The 12,089-nt window shown below is 41.8% G+C and overlaps 1 protein-coding gene across 1 annotated transcript in view; it reads left to right on the forward strand.

Annotated features, from left to right (window-relative positions):
- The window catches only part of LOC146812868 (alpha-2-macroglobulin-like protein 1), a 235,415-nt gene that overhangs the window by 37,071 nt on the left and 186,255 nt on the right, over positions 1-12,089 (forward strand). Inside the window, exon 5 of the mRNA XM_085619943.1 lies at positions 532-552. Within this exon, the coding sequence (XP_085476069.1) occupies positions 532-552 (21 nt within the window). The remainder of the gene's footprint in view (positions 1-531; positions 553-12,089) is intronic.

Raw genomic sequence — 12,089 nt, forward strand, 5'->3', positions numbered from 1 at the left:
TGAATTGCTTACTGGCATTTTTTGTTAATATTTGCTGTTAAGTTTCTTACAGACATAAAAGAATGCCTTAACTATGAGCTATCCTGTAGAACCGGTCTATAGCCGTTCTATTATAAAAACTTGTATTCACGTTGATGTAGCACATACATTGGAAACATTTGGTATCTGCCATTTCCTTTACTTTTTTGTCTCAATCCAAATTTCTTACTCATTTTTTTCTGTACAGAGGAGCAGCTAACATTTATACAATATTTACCAAGCAATTAGCACTTTCACACCCAGAAACTGCCTACAACTCACTTCTATGGTTAGCAAATTTCTTTAGTATGCTGGCTTAAGAAGGATATATTTCACTCTCACAATTTGTCGGGCTTCGAATCTATCATACCTTGTAGTTGAGATAAGCGCCCTGTTGAGTGCCCAGTAGTTTGTGCACCAATTTTACTTCAAACAAGGACAGCTCTTGAATTAGGAAAGTAACATGGATATTTAACTGCCTTCTTTCTAACAATCTCCTCTGTTCTCTTTCAGTACTCACTCGTGCAAATCCAGGTAAGAACTTTTAAGATGTCTGCTTTGTCCATCGTGCCTTTTTAGTTGTTCACCTCCTTTTGGATTTATTATGTTTGGTATTTCTTGGCTGCTTTTTACAGCATTTGTATTTTTTTTGTTATGCCGCACTTGTAAAGTTATGCAGTGCCTAACAGCTAACTGATTTGCCATAAAGCACTATTGATGACAAGGGGATTCCACTGTGATGGTTAGTTGATTTAATGAGTCCGGTGACTATTTCTGGCAGGTAGACGCAAGGAATGGCCAGTGGATGGAGAGCTGGATTGTGGATCCAAGGTTGTGGGTCTTATACCATGATGTTGCTCTCTTCTTTGATTAGGAATTGGGTTTCAGGGATGTTACAGAGGTCCAAGTATTTAGAAGAGGACATAATTCTACGAAGCTCTTGATTGGGATTTGACCATTAAGTGGAATTGAGTCTTTCCTGTTGGCCATTCTGGGTGAGAAGTCCATGAGACCAGGCGGTAATACTATTGGACGATCTCCCTGCTGCCGTTGGTACATTTATCATAATGTTTTGATTCAGCAGCTTGCAGCTGCATGGATTTTGGGCTGCACACTACCTACGGTCTACCCGAAGGACGTTTAAGGAAGTGACTGCCTCAGTTTCACCTTTCAGTATTTTCAGTTTCATGAGGAGTTCACCATGAATTGTTGCTGTTCCAGAGTCTTTCTACCTACAACTTAATTAGTGCTTTCCAGATGTCTAGATACTATAGTCATCGGCTGTCAGTCCCCACCGAATTATGGGCTCCATCCCCACCCCTGTTTGTAAACAAATATAAGTGTGTCACCAGATCTAGGTGACTTAATCTGCCTCACTATAAAATCATATCTACTTCTCATTGACTGTTGTGAATTTACGGGTCAATGTAAACTCAGGAATCTCCCTGAAGACCCCTACAATTTCTCCCTCATGCTAACCATGTGCCATTTTTAATCACACCTGAGAGTCCGCTAATATTATTTCTGGCAAACAAGGGATTGACTCTGTTATCTCAATGCTGCATACTGGTATGAAAGCCTGACAGTACACTTAAAATGCTACCTATCGTAGGGCCTCCTCTAATTCATATCACTCTTGATGAGGGACAGAGGTTAGTTGACTAAAACACATTAAAGGTTTCAGGAACTATGAACCTACAATCTTCTGCACAACAGCAAACACACAGGCGAATGACGTGCAGTTAAATAACACAAAGAACAAACAAAAAAATGCTTTACCTTTGGTATAATCGTGGCACCCGCGCTTTATTCTTAATGTTATAAGTAAAGCGCGGGTGCCGCGATTATACCAAAAGTAAAGAAATGGATGTTTTTTTCTATTCCTTTACTTTTTGTATAATCGCGGCACCCGCGCTTTATTTATAACATTAAAAGTAAAGCGCGGGTGCCGCAATTATACCAAAAGTAAAGAAATAGAAAAAAATCTATTTCTTTACCTTTGGTATAATCGCGGCACCCGTGCTTTACTTTCAATGTTATAAGTAAAGCGTGGGTGCCGCGCTTATACCAAAAGTAAAGAAAAGCAAGTGGCGCGCGCCTCACGCCTGATTCTGGGCACAATCATAGCTCCTCCCATGGCCTATTGGTGTCTATTACGCGCATGGTGCGCGTAATAGACACCAATAGGCCATGGGAGGAGCTATGCGCGCGCCTCTAGCCAATTGCGTGCAGTCTTTAAGACTAAGACGCACGCAAGGGCTAATGAAAGAGCTGAAAAGAAAACAAACACTCACTAGTGTGTGCGATTCCAGGGTCCATTTCTGAACCCTGGACAAAAGGACTCTCGTCTGCGCGATCACAGCTGCGCAGTGCAACGCAGGTCGCAAGACCTAAAAAGAACATATCTTCAATCCCTATGCCTATTCCACAAAATGAATGTGCTATTTGTGGGCTTGGTGTTAGTACAATAAACAATACATTGGTGCAAGAAAGACTTAGGTCATTGCCCCACTAAATACCATGGGGCTGATTCGCAAAGCTATATAATATGTAATTTGTACTGGCACATTTACATATGTTGGTAGGAGATATCCATGCACAATTTGCATTCTTGTCAATTTACCTAACTTCTGACTATTTGTAAGGAATACATGATTTTTTATAAAAATCTTTGTGAATCTGGTCCTATGGATTCATCTAGCTACGGAAAAGTGTCCTTTAGTCATAACTAATGTTTTTTTTAAAAGTAGCAGGCCCCTTCGTGGACTCACTTTATCAGCATCGTGTTTAAAAAAACGCATCAATGCCTGAGCAATTAAATCAAGGACGGGACCGGTGTCTCCAGCCAGCGGACCGTGAGCTATCAGTAGCTGCCAGTCACCTTCAGAGTAGCTCACACCCTGGAGTTCATTTTTAGGTCTCGCCTTGCAATCTCAAAGCGAGACTATTGTAAGGGGCTCCCAAAAGTGCTCCTGAAAGCGGGTTGCATGGCGAGCACGCGCACAGTCACGCGCATCGTACTGCCATGTAATCCGTTTGGCATCGCACTTCAAAGGGTCCGCTCCCCCGCCTGGAATGCGCTCCCCCGCCCCCGCCAAGCGCGCGCGCCACGTTCCGCCGGGCTTGTCTTGTGAAATGTTGTTTTCAAGAAGTACTTCTGTATTCTATCATGGCCCCTTTTGGTGAAATTTTCTGAATAATGAGGCCATTGCATTGTAGCCTCTTCTGTTTCTTTTGCTTCTGGTTCATCAGGCACTTGTATTGATACGTTCTGTTAAAGTGCTCTGATGCGTAACGGCCATGTATGTGCTACAAACAAAATAACATCAATAAATAAATCAGACCCTTCGTTGCCCCCTCTTTTATGTTTCTGTTGCTTTTCCTTCATTTGATCCTTTATAATTGTTTCTTCTGTTTCTATTTCATCAGACCCGGGTTTTAATGTCTGGATGAAGTAAACATTCTCGACTCATCCCAATGCTTCATCAGTGAATACCGGGGCAGGAGAGGCATTACTACATTATAACAGGGGCATTTGGTGACTGAACTGCATAATAGAGACATTTCTCTGTAGTCTCACTTTTACTTCGACTGTCACTCTTTCGACTGCTTCCTGCAGTGTGTCCGGACACCAGGCAACGGGGAAGTGTGAGTCACCGAGATCAAGGCGCGGTTGTTCGTTATCTGCAGCCAGTTGCTTTTACCACAGAAAGAGATGAAGGCCGCTCGTAAATACTTTGATCTGATTTGCAGCAGAGCGTACGCGGCCGTGTTATCTCAATGCACCAAGACACGGCTCTGTTTACAGGCAGGCCCCTTTCAACAAAGCCTGAATCCACACAGTATTGTGAAGCATAGAGAGATATGGACTTCTGCTCACAGAAGCCCCTGTCCCCAGAGAAGTTGTACTCAAGGCTCACGCGGTTCGGCTGTGGTCTTCGTTGCCCTTCACTTTTGTTCTGCTTGTGGCTGCGTTTGGGGCCTGCGCAAGCCCCTCTGTGCAGGTCGTGTTTGTTGTTTCAAACGCACAGATATCTTCGACACAAATGAACGCAGCTACTTTCTGGAATTGCTCTTCCCTGGTTGCTCGGCCGATTTTGCAGCATACCCGAAACTAGATGAAGGAAGGTGTTTAGGATCACTATGCGAGTGAATATTCCGCCGCTGAACTCTATTGACAAACTTCACGCATACTTGCTGGTTAAATTGGGAAGAAAGGAGTGCAAAAATAGACACTTCACTCGCGTTGAGGAACTGGGCGTGAAAGGAACTGGTAGTGCTGCGTTTTTGCAGGAGACTGTGAAAACCATGCACTATTTGGTGCATCACCCGGACACCTCGGGTTTTGGTGCTGTTTAAGCAGCTACGTTCAATTACCCGTGTTGTCTCCTCACAAATACCCCTGAAACTGTTTTGAGGTGGCCACTTCAGCGTGCTGGTTATTTTTTTCTTTAAAAAAAAAATAATAGCAAACATAAATCCGCCACGTTTTCTTCTTTTAGGGCTTGGTTTAGTCAAGAACTTTTTTGGGGATAAAAATATACGTACTATACATAATTATACAAAGTGCCTTTCAGTTTATCCTCTTCCCCCATTAGTCTGCTGTAGTATAATTCCCATTTTACTTTTTCCACCACAGCATGCAGCATTGGACACTGGGTCAGTAGCCCCCTTCAATGTCAGGGAATTACTGGGGCAGTGTGTGGTTTTAAATTAAAACACATATTTTGGCTTTTAGGCAATGATTGTTTTACATAGAAAGGGGGCCAGCAGGTCCCCCAAAACTACTAATGGGCTGTTCAAGTGTCCGGTGTCATTCATACAAAAAAAACTCGCAAACAAAATAAGAATTTGAAAATCCAAATGGTCAACAGCCAGTGCCAATACTATAGGCTTTGCCCATGCTCGATTTTTAGGTCTCGCCTTGCTATCGCGTAAGTAAGCGATCGCAAAGCGAGAATATAGTAAGGGGCTCCCAAAAGTGCTCCGAAAAGCGGATTGCATGGCGAGCATGCGCACAATCTCTTGCATCGTACCTTCATGCAATCCGCTTTCGGGAAGTGCTTCAGCCCACTGGCGCCCTCGGCATCAAACCTCAAAGGGTCCGCTCCCCCGCCTGTAATGCAGTCCCCCGCCCCCGCCAAGCGCGCGCGCCACACCGCCGCGTCACAAATTTACTTTCACTTTTGCGGCGGGCGCTCGTTTATTTAAGCAACACAGTTTATTTCAGCAACACAGTATTTTGTGTGCTTTTGATACATGCACAACGGCCACCACTGCCTCATGTAACGTAACTTTTGTTTTAGTGTTTTGAGTATCTGCCATTTATTGAATTTTTTTTACCTCTACGTGTACCCTATATGCTCTTTTAACCTGCACACGTCACTTTTTCCTTTTGTAACGTATCGTTTGCTACCTCTTGTATTTTGTTTGCTCTTGATACTTGCACAATTGTCACTATTGCCTCATGTAACGTACCGTTTCATTTTGTAACTTGCTCACTTGTAATTTTTCTCCTTATGTATCATTACTGCTCCTATTGTGAAGCGCTCTGACACCTTCGGGTAAAGTCCACGCTATATAAAAACGCATTAATTAAATAAATAAACAGCTCGTGCCAGTTTCCCGCCGGGCGTCCCTTCCCTATCCTATCTCGTATCCCCATCCCACCGCTGGATACACAGTATACTCGTTTAGGAATGTGGAACCAATTGTAAAAGACAGTAGGGGGCCAGACTACTATGAGAGCAAACTCAGGAACATCTTTTGCAATATCCCCAGTGGCTGCCTCGGTGACCCTTTCTGAAAAGGGTCTTTGCAGCTTGGGTTGTCAGGTTGTACCAAAAGCAGGTTATTCAAGTACAATGGAACGCAGAATAACAGCGCCACTGTAAAGGTTGCCTGAGTCACTTCTTTCCACTACAATCGTGTGAAATTCCACTGTGCTCGCTGTTAAATTCTGATACTGATGCTAGCCATGATTATTTTTTTCCCCACAAAAACAAACCTCGTGCGGTCGAAACAGCCAATGGAGCACCCCATTAGCAGGGAGACACATCAATACCTAACCCACCTACAAAGCTCGTAAGATCTGCTTTTATATTGCAAAATCATTTGCTTAACCAGACACCTGCTAGTCAATTTTCTTTTCTTGTCCCCTCTCCCAAATGGAACTTTGCGCGGGTGCTGTAGGCTTCGGTATGCCCCTTCTGGCCCTCCCGCCTCACCATTGCCACCATCTCTGGCGCCCTCGGCATCAAACTTCAAAGGGTCCGCTCCCCCGCCTGTAATGCAGTCCCCCGCCCCCGCCAAGCGTGCGCGCCACTCCGCCACGTTACAAATTTACTTTCATTTTTGCGGCGGGCGCTTGTTTATTTCAGCAACACAGTATTTTGTGTGCTTTTGATACATGCACAACGGCCACCACTGCCTCATGTAACGTAACTTTTGTTTTAGTGTTTTGAGTATCTGACATTTATTGCGATTATAAAACTAAAGCGAGTTTCAGGCTCGCTGCTGACATCAAGTGGGACGATATATTTACAAGACTCAATACTAACGAGAACTCACCCTACTATCCTTACGCACTCGGTACACAGCATACCATTCAGAGTGCGTGAACGTGCAATTATAAAACTAAAGCGAGTTTCACACTCGCTGCTGACATCAAGTGGGATGGTACATTTAAAAGACTCAATACTAACAAGAACTCACCCGACTATCCTTACGCACTCCGTACATAGCATACCATTGATAATGAGTGAACTTGTAATTATAAAACTAAAGCGAGTTTCACGCTCGCTGCTGACATCAAGTGGGATGATATATTTACAAGACTCAATACTAACAAGAACTCACCCTACTATCCTTACGCACTCAATACATAGCATACCATTGGTAATGAGTGAACATACAATTACAAAACGAAAGCGAGTCTCACGCTCGCTGCTGACATCAAGTGCCATGGTATATTACGGCACATATTTCTAACATTAGCTCTGCAAACCCTACGCAGTCAGTACATGACAGAGCATTTCTAAAGGATTCCTAAAACCAGAGGTCAAAACTAGATTACAACTGAAAGCGCTGAGCCCATATTCATTATAACATAAGCAAAGCTTTAACAAATAATGCTTTGTTTTGTGCAGATGCAAAAAACAGCTTAAAGGGCTGACCCATATTTAGTATAGTACACGCATAGCTTAAAATAATGTTTCGTGTTATACATATGCCTGTGCAATTTGAAACTGAAGCGAGTTTCACGCTCACTGCTCACATCAAGTAGGATGGTATATTTACAGGACTCAATTCTAACAAGCACTCACCCTGCTATCCTTACGCACTCAGTACATAGCATACCATTGAGAGTGAGTGAACGTGCAATTATAAAACTGAAGTGAGTTTCACGCTTGCTGCTTACATTAGATGTTAAGGTATATTTAGCGCACTTAATAATGACATCAACTCACACTGCTATGCTTACACAGCCGGTACATAGCATACCATTGATAGTGAGTGAACGTGCAATTATAAAACTGAAGCAAGTTTCACGCTCGCTGCTGACATCTATTGGGACGGTATATTTACAAGACTCAATACAAAAATTAACTCACCCTGCTATCCATACGCACTCGGTACATAGCATACCATTCAGAGTGAGTGAACGTGCAATTATATAACTAAAGCGAGTTTCACGCTCGCTGCTGACATCAAGTGGGACGGTACGTTTACAGGACTCAATACTAACAAGAACTCACCCTACTATCCTTAAGCACTCCGTACATAGCATATCATTGATAATGAGTTAACGTGCAATTATAAAACTAAAGCGAGTTTCACGCTCGCTGCTGATATCGAGCGGGATGGTATATTTACAACACTCAATACTAACAAGAACTCACCCTACTATCCTTACGCACTCAATACATAGCATACCATTGATAGTGAGTGAACATGCAATTATAAAACTGAAGCAAGTTTCACGCTTGCTTATGACATCAAGTGTGATTGTATATTTACAGGACTTAATTCAGACATTAAATCACCCTGCTATCGTTACAAAGTCAGGACATGGCGTGCCATTTGTTATAAATTTATAAAGAGACAGGGAAGAACTGTAAAACTGCATAAAGCGCTGCACCTATGTACACCATAACACTAGTGTTTTCTACCCGCGTCCATACAACACCCAAGCAGCCACTTCGCATTGTCCTTTAATTGGGAATAGGATGTGAAAAAGAGAGACAGAAAGTCTGGTACAGTGTGAAGTATCAGCTTGTTTGCGCCATCTGAGAAACCAGGACAAGATAATTAAGTGCTTTAAGATCGGCAGTAAAGATTGCAATCTCTTTGTTCCCAGCATCAGTGAGATGCAAATGAACAAACAGCGTGACGCCAAAGGTCTTATTTTTTTTAAACCAAACCAGTTCACTGCTACAGTGAAAGGAACAACAAGCATTTGCAATGCAATAGGTCTCGCATTTACGCGAGTTTAAGCTATTGGCATTGTAAATGACGATGCCTTTTATTTATGTTTGAAAAACGAAAACACAAATAGAAGGCATTGTTATTTGCAATGTGAATAGCTCAAACTCGCGTAAATGCGAGACCTATTGCATTGTAAATGCTTGTTAAATAAGGGCATATAAATTTTCCTTTTAAAGTTGAGGGAAGGCTGTGCTTATTTTACATTATTATCATCAGGCTGCAGATAGCATTGCCTTATAATGAGCAGTGCTCAGTCAGATTTATGAACGAAGGTGGGGCTGGGACACAGAGGTGAACAACTGAAGCGCTGAGGTATTTAACTCTTGATTAAAAGTCCTTGTCAACTCAGTATTGGAGCTGTGAACAAAATGATGATTCTGAATGCTTTTTAATGGGAGAAAATGAAAATGTAAGGTTACCTTAGTGATTAAATAAACACTTCATTTTAATTTTCTCCCATTTCAAAGAGCATTTACAAACAGCAGTCCCCTTACTCCCAGTGGCCAGTAGACACAGTGCCATAAGTATAACTAAAAAATACAGCAAGGTTTTTTAAATGTTAATCTTAATCTCAATGCGACTTTAATGAAGTTCAATATACAGCACAAGGTCAATGGATCAGCTGCCCTTTGTAAAAACATTAGCGCTGATTTGGCTTGAGTCAGGTTGGCCTTTTTCAAAATATTAATTAAAAAACTTCGCCTTGGAATGGAGTAATAAGAACAAAAAAATACAAAATGAAGGGTGTCCTGCGGAGACAGGTTGTCGCAGCCGCAGGCACCCTTCTGCTCAATCAAAACAGTGTAGCCTTGTGGATCAGCTAATAAATATGATAAAAGATTGAGACTAAAACGAGATATTAAAAATCTGTCCTGTGCATTATACATTAGGCAAAGATAGGGTTCCATTCCCACAGTAGTCTTGATAAGGCTATGTGCGTTCACTGACCCCTTAGTCCCTTCTTCCAACGCTCTACTCGCGATTCTTTGGGCCAGGAACAAGCTTTTTAACAAGGGTTTATCCTGCGCTCTAATTACTAGTGGGTTAGTGAAGAGTTCTAAATGACCCAAACTCTCCAAGGTGGCCTTAACATACTTAAACCAAGGTATATTCATCCATTTTTCTCTTCCTAGACAGTCACTCAATATTAGCCTACTTATCTTAGCTTCTGGGTTTGACCAAATATTGAGCCACGCTGAAATGGGTCTATACTTGACCATGTCTTCAATATATGGCCTCCCTAGCTCTCTGTTGGCAATGATAGCTGGGGTACTCTGAGGGATTTTTAGTATAGACCGAAAGATTTTATTTTCCTCCCGCTGTAGTTGTTTAGTATCTGTGAAACCCCAGACTTCTGCTCCATGCAGAACTTTAGAACAACTAACTAAAGGACAGGTTTAAACTGTGATTGCCAAGAAGCTATGTATCTATTATGTGACATGTTCTTTTTCCCCTCATCAAACGTTCTTATGATGTTGATTTAATTGTTTTAAAAAAAATTTGTATTGTGTATATATGCTCTTTTATGGTGTTTTTAACATCCGAATAAAGAACTATTGATTGATTGATTGAGTGAAATTTAAAGTGCAGAAAAATGTTCCATATTATGAACATTTTTGCAGAACATTTTTCTGCACTTAAAATTTCTCCCATTAAAACTAATCATTGTATGTTTGTGTTACACATGTAACGGTGCTACATATGGTGAAAGGCATGTCCTGTGCCACAAGTACATATGACACAGTCTCTCAGTCACCCGTAAACATATATCCCATTCATGCACACGCATGTTCATACATCCCCAAAGGCCACGCTCTCACTGACACACATGGCAGCCCTGTCATAGTGTCCCTAATCAAAGTATTTTGCTTAAACCATAGTATCTGGCTCTATGGACATGAGGCTTAAAAGAAATGAAGCTGGGTATGGGGGTGTCTGGTAACACTGCACAAGTTGTTTAGTATTCAGTAGCTAACAATGATTTTCTCTGATCAGAAGCAGCTCTCATTGCAGAAAAGGTTAGAGACTCTAAACCCACTTTTTATTACATAAAATTATATTTAAAAAGTGTTTCCACAGAAGCCCTGTATTCATGTATCTGTATGTAGTAATAGGATAGCGTGGGCCTCACCGCATTGATAGAGGAGTGATTTACATATGAGTGGTAGTGGAGTTGTACAAGCGTGGGCCTCACCGCATTGATAGAGGAGTGATTTACATCTGAGTGGTAGTGGAGTTGTACAAGAGGGAAACCACAAAGACAGCTATAAGCAGGAGAATCTACTAGACTTCAATTCCAGAAGTATAGTTTGTTCAAAATGTAGGTTTTGAACAGGGCTTTTTTAATGCCCACCAGTCAGTGGTAAACACAGATTATTTTCTTTTCTATAAAACGGTTCCGAGGTATGAGTGCATATCATGAAATCCGTGTTAAAGAAATAGAAATGTTTCTATAGGAATGGTGAGAAGGTGTTGTGGTTTACTTCTTGTGAACTTTGAGCCTCCACGCAGTGACATTTTCTCTTTGAGGTACGTAGGTATTACTCAAGACATTTATTACAGTGATCTGTACATTAAGAAGGAGATAATTATGTTTTATTAAGGGGTTATATCATCAGACTTTGTTCCTCTCGATGCGATAATCTGCTGAGGGTAGAATGACATTAAAAAGGGAATAAATAGTGGTTGGAGACCACTAGTATGCCTCTTACCAAATCAATGTGGGGTTAAACAAAAGTTTGTACTCCATCACCCTCTGCTCTGTTCCCTCATTTTTGAAGGGAGGCTTAATATTCAACTTATTGAAGAAACTGAATCAGGACGTTCACACCTTAAGTGATTACCAGTCTAATACTAACTTACAATCCTCACCAAACTGGTAGAGTATGTTCAGAGGGCCAACTCAAAAACTTTCATGACCCATACCACTACTGTTCCAAGTTTAATCTAGCTTCTGGAATTTTGCCTTGGGATATGTTGATGGAGATCAAGCTACCATTGTTATAAAATGGGTTTGTGGTTGGCAGAGGTATGTACCCTGTCCAAGCAAGAACCACGATCCCAGTCAGGGTAAGCGAGATACAGCCTGTGCTCACCCTCTGAGAGCTTGGCACAGAGCAGTCAGGCTTATCTAAAGAGGCAATGTGTAAAGTATTTGTGCAACTTACAAACAGTAACACAAACAGTAACACAATGAAATTACCACAAAAAAACTCCAAACAGGTTTAGAAAAATAGATCGCAATTTAATAAATAATTTACGGTGAAAATGACAAAAATCCAATGTGTAGAAGTGGAGTTATTGAATAGCAGAAGAATGAAAGCAGTGTAGCACTTAGAAACAAATAACACAAAAATGGGTTATCCGGTCGCACTGAACCTGGGCAAAGTCAAAGTTCGGGCTGAATGGATGGAGCGTAGGCCAACAACAGGACCCACGCTGGCCCCGGTGAACAAAGTACCTTTCCTGATTGCAACACAAGATGTATCGTGAGATGTGTTAATGCTGATCCCGCAAGTCGAAAGACGCATCAATCTTTTCCAGGCAGTGGCGGCGATGCGCCGGTTACATAGACGAGGTGCTGG

This window comes from Triturus cristatus, chromosome 7, assembly GCF_964204655.1.
Source record: "Triturus cristatus chromosome 7, aTriCri1.1, whole genome shotgun sequence".
Classification (NCBI taxonomy): Eukaryota; Metazoa; Chordata; class Amphibia; order Caudata; family Salamandridae; genus Triturus; species Triturus cristatus.